The sequence below is a fragment of the Danio rerio genome, chromosome 17 (assembly GCF_052040795.2).
Source record: "Danio rerio strain M-AB ecotype USA chromosome 17, GRCz13ab, whole genome shotgun sequence".
Classification (NCBI taxonomy): domain Eukaryota; kingdom Metazoa; phylum Chordata; class Actinopteri; order Cypriniformes; family Danionidae; genus Danio; species Danio rerio.
Window position 1 is genome coordinate 40,908,619 of NC_141037.1, and position 19,446 is coordinate 40,928,064.

General features: G+C 35.4%; 1 protein-coding gene and 1 long non-coding RNA gene across 2 annotated transcripts in view; one reads left to right on the forward strand and one right to left on the reverse strand.

Annotated features, from left to right (window-relative positions):
* LOC141378439 (uncharacterized) overlaps positions 1-19,446 on the reverse strand; it is a 61,921-nt gene that overhangs the window by 37,436 nt on the left and 5,039 nt on the right. Inside the window, exon 2 of the long non-coding RNA XR_015513685.1 lies at positions 17,246-17,331. This is a non-coding gene — a long non-coding RNA (uncharacterized LOC141378439). The remainder of the gene's footprint in view (positions 1-17,245; positions 17,332-19,446) is intronic.
* The window catches only part of zgc:174356, a 74,042-nt gene that overhangs the window by 1,458 nt on the left and 53,138 nt on the right, over positions 1-19,446 (forward strand). Inside the window, exons 2-4 of the mRNA NM_001328606.1 lie at positions 2,972-3,719; positions 6,355-6,452; positions 15,204-15,342. Coding sequence (NP_001315535.1) covers positions 2,972-3,719; positions 6,355-6,452; positions 15,204-15,342 — 985 coding nt within the window. The remainder of the gene's footprint in view (positions 1-2,971; positions 3,720-6,354; positions 6,453-15,203; positions 15,343-19,446) is intronic.

Here is a 19,446-nt window from a genome sequence, read left to right on the forward strand (position 1 = left end):
AGACTCGGCAATGTGAATGAGTGTGTGTGCTGCTTAAATAGTGTGTGTAATCAGTCTTTGACAATCCTCAGGTGGTGCGAGTGTAATCAGTCTAAATGAGGAAGCAGGTGTGTGTGGGCGAAGAGCATGGATGAAGTTGTAGTCCATAAACTGGCAGAGTTGTAGTTTGTATGAGTGATAATGTTTTTCAGCCACCTCTGGTGGTTAGAGGTCGTTGATGATTGTGACACCGTGTTGCATGTGGTATAGGTGAATTGTGTAAGCTAAATTGTCCATAGTATATGTGTTTGAATGGGAGTGTATGGGTGTTTCTCTGTGGTGTTTTTGCAGCTGGAAGGGTATCTGCTGTGTAAAATATATGCTGGATAAACTAGCGGTTCAATATGCTGTGGCAACCCCAGATTAATAAAGCGACTAAGCATAAAATGAATGAATGAATGAATTTTATTATTGTCATTTAAAGATAATGTTAGTTGCATCTATGCATGTCTAAACATGTATACAAATTGTTTAATACACACACAGGGATGTACAGCAGTACACAGATATCTATAAAAGTCGCCATCTCCTCCCATGCCTTCCTTACCTCAGGGGGCTTTGGTGGAATCCGGCTGTGTTGTAGCCAGTTTATTCATGACAATTTACAATTGTTTAGTGCTAATATAATTATTAGTAGCTATTATATGCATATTTATATTTGTTTTTATCATTTTAAAATGTTTTTATAATTTACAGACTGCTTTTCCCATCCTTAAAATTGCAAAAGTGGATTCGGACATGCCATTAGTGCTTCTGCACCATATGCTTTAGACTTTACACTTAGTTTATTAAATAAGATTTTGGTTTCATTTTGGTGTTGACATAAAAAAGTGATTTCATATACTAATATCAAACATATAAAATGTAAGTTTCTAATGTTTCAAATAACAAAATAACACACACACACGCACGCACGCACGCACGCACACACAGTGTTGACATTTTATATATAAATTATTGTTATTATTATTATTATAATTATTATTGTTGTTATAATCATGCATATTTATTGATATATTTAAGTTAAATTAATAAACATATTTACTTAAATCTGTACTTCCTAAATACTTCAAACAAAATATATAAAAATAATACTAACTTTGATTATATTTCAATATTTAATTTATTTAAATATTTAAACATCTGACAAATTACTTACAAATAGATAAAACCTAGAAAAACCTAGTATCAAATGATTAGATTTTTAATATGCATTGTTGGTATAAACTAGTGCTACATTATAATACATTATGTTAGGAGTCTTTTGTAAATCCTGGCATTTTTTTCTCATATTCTGCTCAGAAACTTTCTAAAATAAAAATATGACAAAATAAATAAAAAATAACACAATTACTTACATTTATCTAATACTTCGTTGTTACTGTAACATTTGAAATTTATTTAACAATAAAATTACTATTTCATTGATCATTTCATGTATTACAATGTGATAAATATTCAACAGAATACTGCATACTATAATTTATTTTTTGTTTTGTTTTTCTACCATGTTTCAAATGATATATACTCATTCATTTTCTTCTGCTTAAGCCCTTATTGATCAGGGGTCACCACAGCAGAAAGAACTGCCAACTATTTGGATGCCCCTTCAGCCGCAACCCAGTACTGGGAAACACCCATACACTCTCACATTCACACACTCACTCATACAATTTGCCCAATTTAGTTCACTCAATTCACCTATCCCGCATGTCTTTGGACTGTGGGGGAAACTGGAGCACCCGGGGGGAAACCCACGTTAACAAGAAGAGATCATGCAAACTTCACACAGAAATGCCAACTGGCCCAGCTGCGACTCGAACCAGTGACTTTCTTGCTGTGAGGCGGCAATGGCATCTACTTATTTACATTTTAGCATTAAAATTTATTCTAATAATTAGAATTTTTCCCCAAATATAAAAAGAATAACATTAAAGTAAAATGGCGAGAACACATGACAGAAAATAATATCTGTGAACGGTGCAGACATTTTAATGAATATAAATAATGCACTCCACACATGCATTTGCTTTAGGGAAACACTTTCCAAAAACATGCAGCTGTTTTTAGTTCCTGCTCTTGTCATATTGCATTTTTTTTCCCAGCGTAAATGTCCTTCCTTTCCTCTCTCCTTTAAATTCCTTTACCCTTCCAGTGAACTCTGCAGCTCCACGCATAACAGCTCTCAGAAAAAATGCCGATGAATATATCATACGAATGAGCACAACTCCACGCAGCGAAAACTGTTCAAAGATTAAAGAGGTTCCAATCATTTATTGCAAAGTGCTCATTTACGCCACTCCTAATGACCTCGAGTCTTGCCATTTACTCTTTGATATCATCATATTTGTGAGGTTGTGGCTCGTGAGCTTCCCTGAGGCTTGTTCTTACAATAACTGAGGGCGTCCCCTGGTGGGATGAGTTACTGCATCGTTCCCATTCTGCATTAGATCATCATTAGTGACGGCCTATGACAAATTTGAAAAAAGTTACAAAAAATATAATAATCTTCCAAGCTGACCTTAGAAGTAAAGGAGTGTTAAATGTCAAGCTTCTGATGTAGTCACAGGTTTGAACAAAAGTGCTCAACTCCACCCTATAATAGTATTAATTGGTTTGGTTTTATCAGAGCTGTTTCCTCATGTAAAATACGTCCAAATACAGTTGAAGTCAGAATTATTAGCCCCTCTTTAAAGTGTTTTTTTTTTAATATTTCCAAAATTATGTTTAACAGAGGAAGGACATTTTTATAGTATGTCTGATAATATTTTTTCTTCTGAAGAAAGTCTTATTTGTTTTATTTCGGCTAGAATAAAAGCATTTAAAAAACATTTTAAGGTCGAAATTATTAGCCCCTTTGATATAGTGTTTAATCTGTATTCATGTGGCGTCTCATCTATGTATAATATGACATATTGAATCCATTTTCCAGGTATGTCAAGACGTGCTGAAAAACGTCAGTATCTGCAGTGACCCTGAGCACCACAAAGAGTATGAGCATGTTCAGACTACATCCTCCTACATCTTTCTTCAGTTCAATGCCATCCTCAGCCTGGTCTCCATCCCTCCTGCCATCATGCTGGGCTCGTGGTCAGATAGCGCTGGCCGTCGATCAGTCATGGCTCTGCCGTCAGTTCTGTCTCTGCTGAGTGGAGGCTTGCTCTTGGCTGTATCTCTTCTGGACAACATCAGTGTTTACTGGACTCTGATGGCTGCCGCTTTAATGGGCCTGACAGGCGGCCATGTTTCCATATTCCTCAGCTCTTTCAGCTACCTGGCCGACTTGACCATGGGCTCCAGTTCCACTCGCACTTTGCGTATGGCAGTGGCCGAGTCCATGATTTTTGTAGGAGGCACGATTGGCTTCCTACTTGGCGGATTCCTGGAGCAAGAATTCGGGCTTCAGGCTGCATTTGGGGCTTACATTGGCTGTCATGTTCTGGTGTTGCTTTATATTGTGCTTTGGCTGAGAGACCCCTCGGTGGGGAAAAACACACGTTTAGTTCTCTGCAAAGAGGAGACGGCTGAAAGCGGATCTCAGGAAGATCAGTCTCGGCTGTTTATCCTAAAGTATGCCAAGATGTCTTTCAAAGCAGTGTTCAAGAGGAGGTCAGGGCAGGAGAGGATGAAACTGCACTTTCTCATGCTCTGCACTTTCATAAATAACCTGGTGGCTGTAGGTCAGTGTATACATTTTTACACACACACATCTATATATTCAACCTGTCAAGAATACCACAATTATATTAATCCTAAAACTGAAAATATAAATAAATATATTACATAAAAAAATACTTTAAATAATACTATAAAATATATTTTGCATGATCACACAATAATAATTAACAATTATTATTATTATTATTATTATTATTATTATAATTATTATTATTATTATTGCATCATCATCATTATTATTATTATTATTATTATTATTATTTTTATTATGAATAATAATAATAATAATAATAATAATAATAATAATAATAATAATAATAATTCTAAATGTATTCCTTTTTCTTCTACTTATTTTATTATAAATTGTATAATAATAATAATAATAATAATAATAATTATTATTATTATTATTATTATTATTATTATATAACTACATAAAATGTATTGAAATAATTTATTGTTTAATTATTTTAAATAACTATACATTATCTTATAAAAATACTTACACTTTAATTTCTAACACTGAATAAAATAAAATAAAATTTATATAAAAATGACAAGCACCAATAAAAAATACTAGCATGATTTATTAATTTTCCAATTTATATTAACTATTAATTTAAAATATAATTAATATATTTATCATTGTATGTATTAAAATTATCATGTTATATTTAAAACACATTCAGTTCCCTACAAAGAGAATAAGGTTGAGAAATAATCTCAAGAAGACCCACAAAGTCACTGAGCCATTAGAGAGTATATATACAAACTTTCATATTTTGTGTTAATTTTATTATGCTACTATATAATGTACACTACATCTTACATATCCAATAATTATATTTTAACACAATAAACAATTAAATATAATAAAGCAAATACTCAAAAATCTATAGATTTTTGTCTTGTTTTCATACATTCTCCACATAGCAATATTTCTCTGGCCAAGCTTTGGCCCAAACAGTCAGCTTTTGCTTGGCTCACATGCTGCAGTGAATTGCGGTACATGACTGGACCAAGTTTGGCTTTCTGACAAGGACCAAACATGGACCACATCTGGGCCAAGTTTCAGCCAAGTTAATAACCCATAACTGGGTCTGAACTGGGTCAAATTTGACCCATGTTTGGCCTTTGTCTGAAAGCCAGATTTGGTGTGCCACAATGAAATGGATGAATCCATGAAACACTTTAGATGCACTAGGGGTGTTATTTTATTCTATCTTATTAAAAAACTGACTTTGACATATGGTAAATATTAATATCATTTCTTAAATAATAATAATTTGGTTTAGGGTGATGCAGTGGTGCAGTAGGTACTGCTGTTGCCTCACAGCAAGAAGGTCGCTGGTTCGAGCCTCGGCTGGGTCAGATGGCATTTCTGTGTGGAGTTTGCATGTTCTCCCTGTGTTCGCGTGGGTTTCCTCCGGGTGCTCCTGTTTCCCCCGCAGTCCAAAAACATGTGGTACAGGTGGATTGGGTAGGCTAAATTGTCCATAGTGTATGAGTGTGAATGAGTGTGTATGGATGTTTCCCAAAGATGGGTTGCAGCTGTAAGGGCATCCGCTGCGTAAAATATATGCTGAATAAGTTGGCGGGTCATTCTGCTGTGGCAACTCCGGATTTATAAAGGGACTAAGTGAATGAAAAAATGAATGAATGAATGAATGAATAATTTGGTTCATCAAATATATGCAATGTATGTTAAATTCAATAATTTTGCAACATACAGGAATGAATTAAGATTAATAATTCAAATGATTAAATCTTGATTGTTTTCTGGATTAAAATGAAGGCATTAGAGGATGCAAATAGCAAAATGGAAATGACTTTATGTATAAAAAAAATGTCTTTACTCAAAAAATAATTTAAATGGATTTTAAATATGGGCAGACCAAACTAATGTGGCACACATCAATTTTTTAACAACTGGGCCAAATTCTACATTTGACATCTGGCCCATGTCTTTTCTGCCACTTAAAAGACAGTACCACCTTTTCCAAACATGGGCCATGTTTGGCCCACATGCTGTATGCCAGTATATTCAGCTTTATGACAAATCTGGGCCAGAATTCTTTGTTACCTGGGACTCATTGAAGCTTTTGTGAATACATAAACATTTAGTAAATTGAATTTGAAATGAAAAATATTTGAAACAAGAAAAAAAAAAACATATTTGAAAGATTTCTTTGAAAAACTTTAAAGCCTCATTTTTCTTAAGTTAGTGTCAGCTTTGAGGCAGTAATGAATGATGAGTGCGGCTAATATGTTGCCGTTGGTCGAGCGGCTGTTTATGATGATAATACTGCTGAACCACTGCAGGCAGCATTTAAAGCACTCAATCTGACTACTGTCACTCCTCAGGCCACACACACACACATTAACATCTCTATAAAATCTTCAAACGAGTTATTGTTTGTCCTAAATATTTGCATCTTTAATTTTGCCTAATTTAATCATCGTTATTTTTATTTGACCATAACATTCAATAATTTCACTTGAATTACACACCGCACTGCTTTGAAAATCATCGATCTTTGGATGTCTTGCCAATAAAAGAGTTGCAGAAAAAAAAAAAAAACGAGAGAGAGAGGGACATAAATAATAACGTGCTTTTATGTGCATTTGTCTCCCCAGGGGAACAGTCGATCTTGCTGCTGTATTTGATGTATGAGCCGAGAGAGTTCACAACTGCCCTGTTTGGGGTTTTTAACTCAGTGAAGATGCTCTTGTTGGTAAGTGCTCTTGTTTAATGCAGTAATGCTTTCTCAGATGACTCATGTCTCTCTGCTAAACCGTGAGCCGAGATCAGCCGATGTCCTTGAAATACCACTAAAGCCGTAGATTTCAGCCTCGAGCAGAAGAAGAACGGCCATTGACTGGACACAGCTGCGTGTCTTCGCTTTCTCTTCATTTCCCTCTTTTCTTTGCTGGCAAATGCACAGCTGAGCATAATAACCTTGCACACACCCCTTGCACAGCCCTTTGATAAGCTAACATGTTTGTGTTTTTAATATGGGATTTTCTTTCGAGAGGAAATGATAGGGTGAAGATAAAGGAATGACAACACATAATAAAATAGCAGCATCAGCTGAGTCTGTGACGCAGTTCTGCTGGCAGATGAGTAATGCAGCAATATGGCATTAAAGGCACAGTGTGTCATTTTTGGTCACTAGAGGGTGCGTATTCACAACAAACAAAGGCTTAGTTTGATGACTAAACACTTTAGCCAAGTGAGGAATCATGGGAGTTGTAGTCATTACATTACATACGCACTAACTAAAATGATTTTTCTGGATTTCTTTGAAACATTTGGAATGATGCAAGTACATAAGTCAGCAAAATAAACACTCGCTGGCCACTTTATTAGGTACCAGGTTGGACCTGGTTTTGCCTTCTGAACTGCCTCAATCATTTGTGGCAAAAATTCAACAAGGTACTGGAAATATTCCTCAGAGATTTTTATCCATATTGACATAATAGCATCACGCAGTTGCTGCAGATTTGTCGGCTGCACATCCATGTGAATATCCCATTCCACCATACCCTAAAGGTGCTCTTTTGGATTGAGTTCTGGGGACTGTGGAGGCCATTTGAGTGCAGTGAACTCATTAACATGTTCAAGAAACGAGTCTGAGATGATTCGCGCTTTATGGCATGGCCTGTTATACTACTGGAAGTAGCAATCAAAAGATGGGTACACTGTCGTCATAAATGGATGGACATGGACTACATCAGGTAGGCTTTGGCATTGACACGATGCTCAGTTGGTACTAATGGGGCCAAAATGTGCCAAGAAAATATCCTCCACACCATTACACCACCCTCACCAGCCTGAACCATTAATACAAGGCAAGATGGACCCATGGTTTCATGTTGTTTAAAGTGTAATTTAAAGGCTTAACTAGGTTAATTAGCTTAATTAGGCAAGTTAGGGTAATTAGGCAAATCACTGTATAACTGTCACAACCACCAGCCATCTAGCCCATGCAGATCGCTGGAAAACTACAAACCTGCCACCAAATGAATTAAAAATGCCATCATACCTGTACTCACAAAGGCAGTTCAACTCGCTGATTGCACACACACAGCTGGTAACTCATCATGGACCGACAACCTGGACTTTATATTTACCTCTCTCACACACACACACACTTTGCTGAGTCTTGTTTAGTTATCCTATAGCATTATTCCTGTCTAGTATTCCCGTGTTTAGATCCTTGCCTTGTTTTCCCATTCTTGATACCTTGCTGCCTGGCTTGACCATTTGCCTGCTTTTGTCTACGATCTTGAATTACCTTCATGCTTCTGTTTTGCTCCTGTTTCAACTCCATTGTCCAGTATCCTACTGATACAATAATTATGGTTTGTTCTGTAGACAATCAAAAAAGTATTACTAATAACAGGAAGGTAATGATATTGACCTTAAATTTGTTTTTTACAACTTAATTTTTATTATATTAAAACAAATAAGACTTTCTCCCCAATTTCTGTTTAAAGGAAAGAAGATTTTTTTCTATACATTTCTAATCATAATAGTTTTATGTCCTTGATCTGTTAAACATAACTTGGGAATAATTTAAAAAAGAAAAAAAAAATGGAAGCAAAATTAAAATTTATTACTTCATCTGTAACATTGCTCTAGTGTGGATATTTTAATGAAAAAAAATGCTATAGATGTTGTGGGATGTACCCACTTATATGCTGTAAAATGAAAGAATCTACATGGTCAGCAATGTTCCTGTCTTTATGAGTGTGAGTAATGAGATGACATGCTAAAGGTCTGAAATAAGCAGATGATTGTCACATGATGTCATGGTTCTTTGTCGTGGTATGTCTACGCAACAGTTTTTAGGTGAAAACAAAACACTTTTTTATGCGTTTTGGTCGTTCATTTACAAGGTGCAAAAAGAACCAGTTTCAAAGTGCACATTTCTGAAATTATAAAATTATTGTCTCCATGTTAATTACAAAAGAGCATTATCCTAAAAACATTAGAAAATAATTTATAGTCATACATGAGTAATGGACAATACTGTATTTATGATTTCATTTAAATTAAATTTTACTTTATTTTGTTCTATTAATAAGTGAAAGTTTGGTCATCACTCTCCCTTCACTTGTTCCATTGTTTATTTCCTATGTTAAAAAAAAACAGAACAGAAAAAATATACTCTGAAGAATGCTGGAGAAAAAAAAAAACAGCCATTGACTTCTTCTATTTTAAATTACATTTTTAAAGCTTGTGCATCATCCCACTCCATTTTGACCATGTTGAAATTTATTTTGTTTAAAGAATTACTTTGGTATGATTTTTCTGTTTGAAATAAATCAAATCATTAAACTTGATCTGTTAAGTTATTACCATTGTTACTGTCTTTTTTGTATAGTTTCAAATTTTGTATGTTTGTTATTGACGTCAATTTCATAATAATAATAATAATAATAATAATAATAATAATAATAATAATAATAATAATAATAATAATAATAAAAATAGTAATAATAATAATTATCATTATTATATTATTATTATTAATAATAATAATAATAATAATAATAATAATAATAATAATAATAGTCATAATAATAATAATAATAATAATAATAATAATAATAAATAAATAAATAAATAATTGAATATATAATACATAAAAAAGGATGGAATACGTTTCATGTAAAAAGAAGAAGTAACTAAAAGAAGAAAAAAGTTGAAGTGAGGGCATGGTCGTTCAGTGGTTGCACTGTTGCTTAATAACAAGAAGGTCACTGGTTCGAGTCCTGAGTCAGTTGGCTTATTGTCCATAGCTAAATTGCCCATAGTGTATGTGTGTGAATGAGAGTGTATGGGTTTCCCAGTAAGGGGTTGGAGCTGGAAGGGCATCCGCTGTGTAAAACATGTGCTGGATAAGTTGGCGGTTCATTGCGTTGTAGTGACCCCAGATTTCTAAAGGGACTAAGCGGAGAAGAAAATGAATAAATGATTAAAATTGAGTGTATGAATGAGAGTGTATATGGTTTCCCAGTACTGGGTGATTGGAAGGGCATTCGCTGTGTAAATCATATGATGGAAAAGTTGGTGGTTCATTCATTTGTGGCTACTCCTATTAAATATAGACTGAGCCGAAGGAAAATTAAGGAATGAAGTTAAAAATGTGGTAATGGGGTGGGAAAATTATAAGCTGTGCTTCATCCCACTTCATTTCGAACTAGCTAAACTCATTTGTTATTGTAAGTGTACATGGATAAGTGAATATTTTTGTTGATTACGATGAAAATTATTTTGTTTGAAGAATTGCTTCAAGTATATGATTATCTGTTCAAATTAAATCAAATCTAATCAAGAAGAACAACACTAATAATACTTTGAAATATCTGGGAACCAAATCAGTATTTGTTAAAGACTTCTGAAGGGCTGAGTCACTTTGAAGACTGGAGTAGTGATGTTGAAAATTCATCTTTGACATTACAGGAAAAAAAAAAAAAACACATTTGAAAGTTTATAAATAAACATATTTCTGCAGCATTTTTGATTAAATATATACATAAGAAACTCTGCATAAATACTGACCCTAAAGCTTTGAATATCAAAAGTAATTTTGAAAGATGTTATGAAATGAATATGAAATAGAGCAATATAGGATGTTCACCATTTTCTAATAAGAAACTCTATGCAAAATAAGAGTTCTACTATTGACAACCCTTTACAAAAAAGTCATTGTGCTATTCCTTCACTGAGGCATTATTAGAACAGCTCTGCAGTTTGAGTCTGTCTGTACAGCAGCAGTGATGGAAACCAGGTTGAAGTCTGCTTTGTTTTTGCTGCCCATCATGAGGAGCCCTTCCTCTGAGCAGGTCGATTCAATGTCTCAGAGTGACACTTAAACAAAGCCTGCCAGTTAAGAAGACACCCTTCCCGATCGGAGAGGTGATGGCTCTCCATTTATGCCAGGACGCACCACTGGGGCTCCAATCGCTCGGCTGCCTTTTGTGTGCATCGATCCTGATAGAACCTATTATACAATCTGTCTGTAGGGGATGTCAGCTAACACACTGCCACCCAATACACCCAGCAAAAAGTTTTAATTAACCACAATTGAAAGAGTCAATTGAGGGGAAAAAAAGCGGACAAAGAAACTTTTTTTGAATACAAAAGGAAGCTGATCTTGTACAGTGCTGTGCAATCGTTTTAGGCCATTAGTATTTTTTGCTAACAACAACAAAAACGGTCAGTTGTTTCTATATTCTATATGTGTCAGTAGGTAATAGCAGTTTACATTTTCAAACATTATTTTTGGCCATTTATTGTAATACAAACCTAAATCAGAAAAAGGTGGAACAGTATGGAAAATGCAAATAAAAAATCAAAGTGATTTTTAAATTTATTTTGACTTGTATTTTATCGCTGACAATACAACAAACATTATTTAATTTTTTTTGAACGCGTATACCAATTTTGCAAATTTCTAAAAAGTTGAAACTATAAAGCATTTACTGCTTTTTAATGTTGCCATTTCTTTTCGCAAAACACAGAAATAATATGCCAAAATTAAGTGAGTTTTTTTGTAAAGGGCCACGAAACCCCCCTGTTTCAGTAGAGCGTTTTCACACCTCTAGTTTAGGGGGTAGTGTCGGAGGAGGAAAAGAGGGAAGTTGCATAAAAAATTGCATAAAAATGGGAGTTTCGGCTGATTTTCATAGAGACAAAAAAAAAAAAACACACACAGACGAACAAATTGTTGCAACAAATTATAAAAGCAACACTGACAACCTGTTTCTCCAAAAAAATCTTCCCACTTGTTTTTGAAACAGAACGTGGCGTCTCTCTGTTGTCTGAACACTGTAAAAACAGTCCTCAAAGCTGTCATGCATATTAATGAAGTTGCACCGCATACAATACACAATAGAGTGTGCTGATCGGTTTTAGCCAAGTCTTTCTCATTAATTAACGCAGCACACTCAGTGGTGTCACAAAGTACTCAGAGGTACAGACATTCAGTCTCCATGCTGAAATACATGCAAGTATCTAATCGCCGTGACGCAGCTTCAAAAATTAGTTTCAAACCGGAAGAACGAATTTGTTGAAATAACGCAAAAACAACCAATTTTCACTTTTTTTGAGAAATATATGTGTCCTAATAGTGTTTTTAGCAGCGTGGGACACATATTTGACTGTCAACATCTAAAAAAAAAAATGTGTTTTGGTGTTTCGTGGTGTTTCAGACTATCTTGCTTGTTTTAAGACAGAAATCACAAAATTTTGGCATATATTTTCTTAAAACAAGACAACATGTTTTGCTTATCTATAAAATTCTTCTTGATTTAACAATTTTTAAATATTTGGACAAGAAACAAGACAAAAAATCTAAGTAAGAAAAATATTTTTTGCAGTGCAGTAGCTTAAGACATTTTCACATCACTGTACTTCTAAAGATCTAAAGTGTCAAACCCTTGGCAGGTCTGGTTCTGGTGAATGCCTGACTCCATGCTTGCGGTTTTTTTATAAATGGCTGTAGGGCTGGAATTGACTTGTAATTAGGGTGGCGTGGAGTTGGTGGGGGAATTATTAAACACTCCAGGCTCTAATGAGTTGATGAAAGTAAAAACACAGCGAGTTGACCTTTTCCATGGAATGTTTATGCATTCCCATTATGTTTTGCGCTGCGAATCAGAGGCTGTGGCGAAGTCTGTTGACACCAGGCCCTTGCCGGGCAGGAGGGGTAATTAAATCAGAACTGCTTGCATGAGCAGGCAGGGCAAATGAGTCATGGCGCATCTCTCACGCAAATGGGGACGCAGGTTAGTTCGCCTTCAAGTGCTCTCAGACGCTCGGAGTGAGACAGCCTGACTGTTTTTGACACCGTTTCATCAGGCACAAACCCTGAAGGTTAATTAATTCACTGGTTAGCTTTAGCCGCATCTGAGAGAATCTAAATATTTATGGGCTTTGTCTTATACAAGCTGAACCAAACTGCCAAGTGCTTATGTATTCTAGTGCTGCGCCTATGTATTTCAGATATTATTCAGCTGTTATAGTGCATTATTTGACATCAGCATCATTTCAACCATCTTGAATTATACACTCACGCTAGTTCCAGGTTGGATAGCTTTTGCTTTCAGAACTGTTTCTTTATTCTACACGGCATAGATTTACTGTAGCAAGGTGCCTGAATCATTCATTCATTCATTTTCCTTCAGCTTAGCTTATCTATTGTTCATCAGGGGTCGCCACAGCGGAATGAACCGCCAACTTATCCAGCATATGCTTTCCACAGTGGATGCCCTTCCAGCGGCAACCCAGTACTTGGAAACATCCATAAACACGCATTCACACACATACACTACGGGTAATTTAGTTTATTCAATTCACCTATAGCGCATGTCTTTAGACTGTGGGGGAAACTGGAAACCCAAAGGAACATGGGAAGAACATGAAAACTCCATACAGAAAAGGCACATGAACCAGCCGGGACTCAAATCAGCGACCTTCTTCCTGTGAGGTGACAGTGCTAACCACTGAACCACCATATCGCCCACCTGAAACATTCCTAAGAAATTTTCCATCATCATTGATTGGTGTTGTTCACTGCACATCAACGATGTGAGTATGCCAATCCAGCAAATTCCAGATGCCCTTTTTGCATTGAGATCTGATGATTATGTAGGACGTTTGAGTGTGTTGAACTTGTCAAATGATCGCATTGTGGTCATAGTGGGGTGGTCATGGTCAGCAAAATTTCTCAGGTAGCCTGTGGAGGTTAAATGATGTTAATCTGGGACTAAATATGCCAAGAAAACACCCCTCAATGTGAGGCATTCGCTTTTATGCCAAATTCCTACTTTACCACTTGAATGGTGCAGCAGAGTCAAGGATTAGGATCAGTCTGAAACTTTCGTATGTGTTTTTTTCGTATTCATATCAGTTTTTTTGTTCTTAGCAAAACAGAAGTGACCAGTGTATGCCTTTAGGCGCTGCCATGTGATTGGCTGATTAAACATCTGTGTTATAAAGTAGTTGAATAATATAGTGATCAATGGGCTCTTTCAGATTTAGGAACAAAAATCCTACACACTGACACTGTATGAGAAGCAATCGCTCTTGAAAAAAACACCTAGCAAATTTTGAGAACAGCCTAACAACCGTCCAACAATGACAACCACATACAGAATATTATGATTTACACTGATATAAAGCTGAAGAGAGAGCAAAATCCAGCCTTTTCAATAAGCATCGCACAATCAGGAGTTTTGTGTGAGTGTGAATAATTTCCTTAGGCAGATTACACATCTGGTTTAAGATGGTTGTATTTGGTGTGGTTTGAAAAAGACTTCTGTTTGAGCTGTGTTTCATGTATTGCTACACTATTTACTATGGACCTTTTCTGACTGCAATTTTTTTGTAAAAATAATAATAATAACAATAGTATATCGTGCTTTGATTGGCCAAACTGGCTGTCAATCAAAAAATGCCAGAAAGTGACTAGGGTACAATATATCAGCAATATTAATAGACATTATTAGACCTGTGAATCAAAACATGGTGGAAAGTGACGGGCACAGAATATCGGCATTATGAATGGCCAGATTGCCTGTATTTTAAAATTTGTGAACAAATGACAGGGGCACATAATATATGTGATATGATTGACCACAATGTCAATTAAAACTAGCGGAAGGTTACAGGGGCAAAGAATGGTGGTGTTATTATTGGCCAGATTGCCTGTTAAAACATCAACAATTTGATTGGCCAGATCACGTTAAAATAAAAAAAAAATGAAGAAAAGTGATAGTGGTTTACAGAATATCTGGGTTTGATTGGCCAGATTGCCTGTTAATAAATAAAAATGGTGGAAAGTGACAAAGGCACAGAACATCGGCGTTAGGATTGGCCAGATCATCTGTCAATCAAACCGCCAGCAAAGAGTCAATTAGAGCAAAGTCCTTTTAAGGCAAGTCATTTCACTCGAGGGTCATCTTTCAACACCTTTCAGGCTGTATGCTCGGGCATTCTCTTTGATTGGGAAAACATCAAATTCTCCAAAATTGCTTGCCAAGCTTACGATTAAATTTCATATTAGGAATCACCAATAAAATTAAACAACAACAGTCTCTTTAGTTTCACTTCTAAACATTCAAATTACTCAAAATCTGTAGAAACTCACATCTGGTCCGAGACCCTCCCCTAGAGAATCGTCAGTCTAAATCGATTGATATTGACCATACGCTTTTCCCTCTTCAAAACTATCCGAATGCCATGTCTTGTGTATTCTATAGTCTTTGATTAGAGTAAGTTAACTATGAAGCCACGGCTGATTGGATAATAATGGATCATTATATAGCTTTTGTTCTATTATACTCTTTTTTAAAGGCATTTAAATACAATGGGGACCTTCAGCTATAATAGACTAGCTTCAACTAAATGGTGCCTGCTTTTTTTTTTCTTCATCTTGCCAGTGTGTTTAACCTGCTGTGCTGCTCTCTGGCAGGGCTTTGGTCTGCTGGGTCTTTTTCCTCTGCTGATGAGGTGTGTTAAGGAGATGACATTAGCCAAACTCAGCGCCGTCTTCAGAATCGCCTCTTACATCTTGCTGGCTCTCTCAAACAACACATGGATGGTGTTTCTCGGTAAGCTTCCATCACTCATATGACTCATATATGATTTATATTAATGATGTGTTTACACAATGAAGCTCCTTGCAATGTTATTGCATATGAAGAATGATCATTACGTTCAAGGTAATGTTGCTGGAGGGTCAATGACAACATGGTCATTTATTTTGTTCAGGTCTATTAATTAAAATAGAAATGCATTAAAATTTGTATTGCACACACACTGACTTGATTATGCATAATGTAAGAGATGCATGTTGATGATTGATATACAATAAAGCTTTTCTGTTTACTTGGGGACATTAAAAATTAAGGAAAATATATCAGCATATTATTACTATTATTATTATTAATTGTCTATTATTAATATTAATTCATTTTCTTTTCGGCTTAGTCCCTTTATTAATCAGAGATCGTTACAACGAAATGAATCGCCAACACATGCATTACACAGCAGATGCCCTTCCAGCTGCAACCCATCTCTGGGAAACATCCATACACACGCATCATTCACATTACGCACAATTTAGCCTACCCAATTCACCTGTACCGCATGTCTTTGGGCTGTGGGGGAAACCTGAGCAGCCAGAGGATATCCACGCAAATGCAGGGAGAACATCCAAACTCCACACAGAAATGCCAACTGACCCAGCCGAGGCTCGAACCAGGGACCTTATGGCTGTGAGGCAACAGCAATACCTAGTGCCCCACCGTGTAGCTTTTTATTATTATTACTATTATTGTTATTACAATTATTGTAATTATTAAGAGATTAAAAACACTTTAAAGACAACGAAATAAGTAACAATATTTATATTATATTATATTATATTATATTATATTATATTTTTTTATATTATATTATATTATATTATATTATATTATATTATATTATATTATATTATATTATATTATATTATATAGTTTGGGATCAACTCTGATCAAATTTTTTTTAATTATTAACAAACAATTAAATTAGATAAAAAAACAGCATTGTTCATTCTGTTTTATTCTATTATAGCCAGTGTTTCGTTCTTTCTTTATTTGTTTATTTATTTCATTATCAATTCTAAGAAACTAATTTATTAATCATGGGTACATTTAAGGAGGTACCTTTTCAAAAGGTGCAAATTTGTAGCTAAAAGGTCCATATTAATACCTCAAGGGTACATATTAGTACCTAAAAAGTACAAATTAAAGTTCCTCTTCAATTTTTAAGTATAGTGCTTATATATACGTTTGAGGTACCAATATGGACCCTTTAAGTACAAATGGTTACCTTTTGAAAAGGTACCGCCCCAGTGACAGCTTGTGTACCTTTATTTCTGAGTGTGTATTGAACTAAAATATATTTGCCTGTCATCAAGGCGGCAGATACTGAATAAGCTTTGTTACATCAAAAAAAAAAAAATAAATAAATAAATAAATAAAAATAAATAAATAAATAAATAAATAAATAAATAAATAAATAAATAATAATAATAATAATAATAATAATAATAATAATAATAATAATAATAATAATAATAATAAACACTATAGTAAATACTATAGTGTTTGGAAGTTTTTGGAACTATACATAATTAGTTGACTTAAACTGCCATAGTAATTATATTGTTACTGTGTTATGACATTATTGTAGTAATAAACAAATTATTAAATAGGTGTCACAATATACTACAGTTTACACTAACATTACAGTAATGATTACAGTTTATCAGTTTACTATACTACAGTATGTGGTTATGTGGTATAAAAACATGTTTAGTATAAAATTACTATCATGCAAAAGTGTGGAAGCATAGTCTGGATTACTATTTATTTCTTTCTTTTTGTAAGGGGAAAGTGCTTCACAATTATAACCGTCTAGTTTTGCCACAAGGGTTGCATTTCTTTTGTGTATGGTCACTGAACTTACCATCAACAAACATTTACTGCTGCTGCGTGAATAGACGGTAACGTTATGGTTGTTTAATCCATCGAAACACCACAAGACTTGGATTACTGCAAAACAAGAGAGATTTAATTGCAGAGATTCCATGTCAGGGTGAGTTATATGTTCTCCTGGATATTGTATATGTGTGGTGTTTGTATCTGATTTTTATATAACACATTAACATATTTATACACATAGCTAGGCCTGTATATAATCTTGATTAGTGCTACCCCTTTATGCGCGAAAGCATTTGGAAGTTTATAAAAGCTGTTAGACATTTATTTTTTTGGCCGATTTAATTAATGATAAACAACATAAAACATTTTGTTGTTCTGATCGCGATTCCTATATAGAAGAATCACTTCCTGCCCTCCATCTAAGTCTTGCGGTCATAAATGACGTCATGTGAAAGCAACTTACACTATACGAATGAATGGTTCTGTATATAATATATAATAAACAACTTTTGGCCAGTAAATCAAAGACTTCAGAAAACAAAACAAAACACTAGTGATGATAAAAGAGATTTGTATGATCTTATTATTATTTTTTTTAGCTGTCATTGACTTTGGAAGTGATGTTATGCTAATGACATTTGATACGCTGTCGCACAGCATCGGGGGAAATCCTTTACACTCCAAACCTTAAAGCTGGTTCGAAACAACATGACTGACCCTGTTTCAAATCTGTCAGCGAGCGTATCAAAGCGCATCTCTCTTCCCTCGAACAATGTAGATTTCTTTTGTCAGTATGTGACATGCACAAAGCAAACGTTTTCCACTCGAGGCCCAACAGTCTTCACTTCAGCTGACTGTTGTAACAAGACAGTCAAATGGGTAAATGTTCAGAAAAATGCTCTACCTGACCAGACTTTTTATGGTTCACATTCACACTGCTGTCTTGTTTCCAGAGGGGCCGCACCTCTAAAGACGAGTTTTCGGAGTGCTAAGTAATGATAACATTGTGCCAGCCGCCATAGATCGGCCTTAATACTGTTAATTAAATAAATGGTTGTGGGAAATTGTTATTCTAATCGATGTGGCGGATTGAAGCTTTTTAAAGGGAGATGAGTGGCGGCTCTGATGAATAATCAGCGCCTGGGAAGGTGGAATTTGCATGCTGGTCTTTTCTGTTGGCTGCGATAATGAGGGGCACAGCGGCGGCACACGAGAGTCATAACCTCCATTCGGAGAGTAAAGCGCATGTGTGACGCCTCAGAAATGGCACACACTCATAGAGAGAGACTCACTGCATACGCATCGGTGCAACTGCTGAATTTTTTTTGTTCTCCTGAGGATTTTCTTTTTCTTGATCACGGATTATCAGCGTCGAGCGAGTGACTTTACATTCTGAGCCATTAGGAAAAGCCCATGCTCTGTAATCACAATTACCTCGCAGAATTTCATACATACAGATTAAGCTCATGAATTATTGAATATTCCATTTACGTTCACTTACACTTCGGAGCTGCTTTCAGCATTCTTTAAGCATCACCGCATAGATTAGTTAATTGTGGGATTTTTGTTTAACTTGAAAGAGGATGTGGGTGGTTTCGGTTCTACTAGTGGCTTTTAGTGGTATTAAAAAAGTAAAGGATGCTTTCTAATGACCTAAAGTAGATCCAGGCCATTGTAATCACATGTTATTACATGGCTATTTGGAATATTTGATTGTGATTGGCCAGTCACAACATTCCAAGATAAGTTATTTCTAGATAACAACTGCTAAATAACAGGCTTATTGGGGAACTTTGAATCACATTGAGCTGGCAGTGAAGAGGCCTACATTCACATCCATATAGCCTAAAAGCTTTATTCTGTGATAAGGACATCCTGGATGTACTTTATCCCTAATATAATACCCGAGAGTCTTATCTGTAGCTCAGCGCAATATAGCAATTCTTTGAATGGGAATCGCTAGCTCTAATAAGGAGGCTAAAGTCTATGACCCCTAGTGTCTGTTGCTAGAGCACCCTCTGAGGTCAGAGGACTAAGATTTACCTGCATAGTACTTCGCTAGCTGGCCTCCATTACACTCACCCCCCTAAAGCTCACAACCATCCCGGACGAGCCCCCACGTGAAACCCTACTTCACCCAACACTGAGGTGGGATCGAATGGGCAATTCTTTGTATGGGAGTTGGTTGCTCTAACAAGGAGACTAAAGACCCTGGCCTCTAGCGTT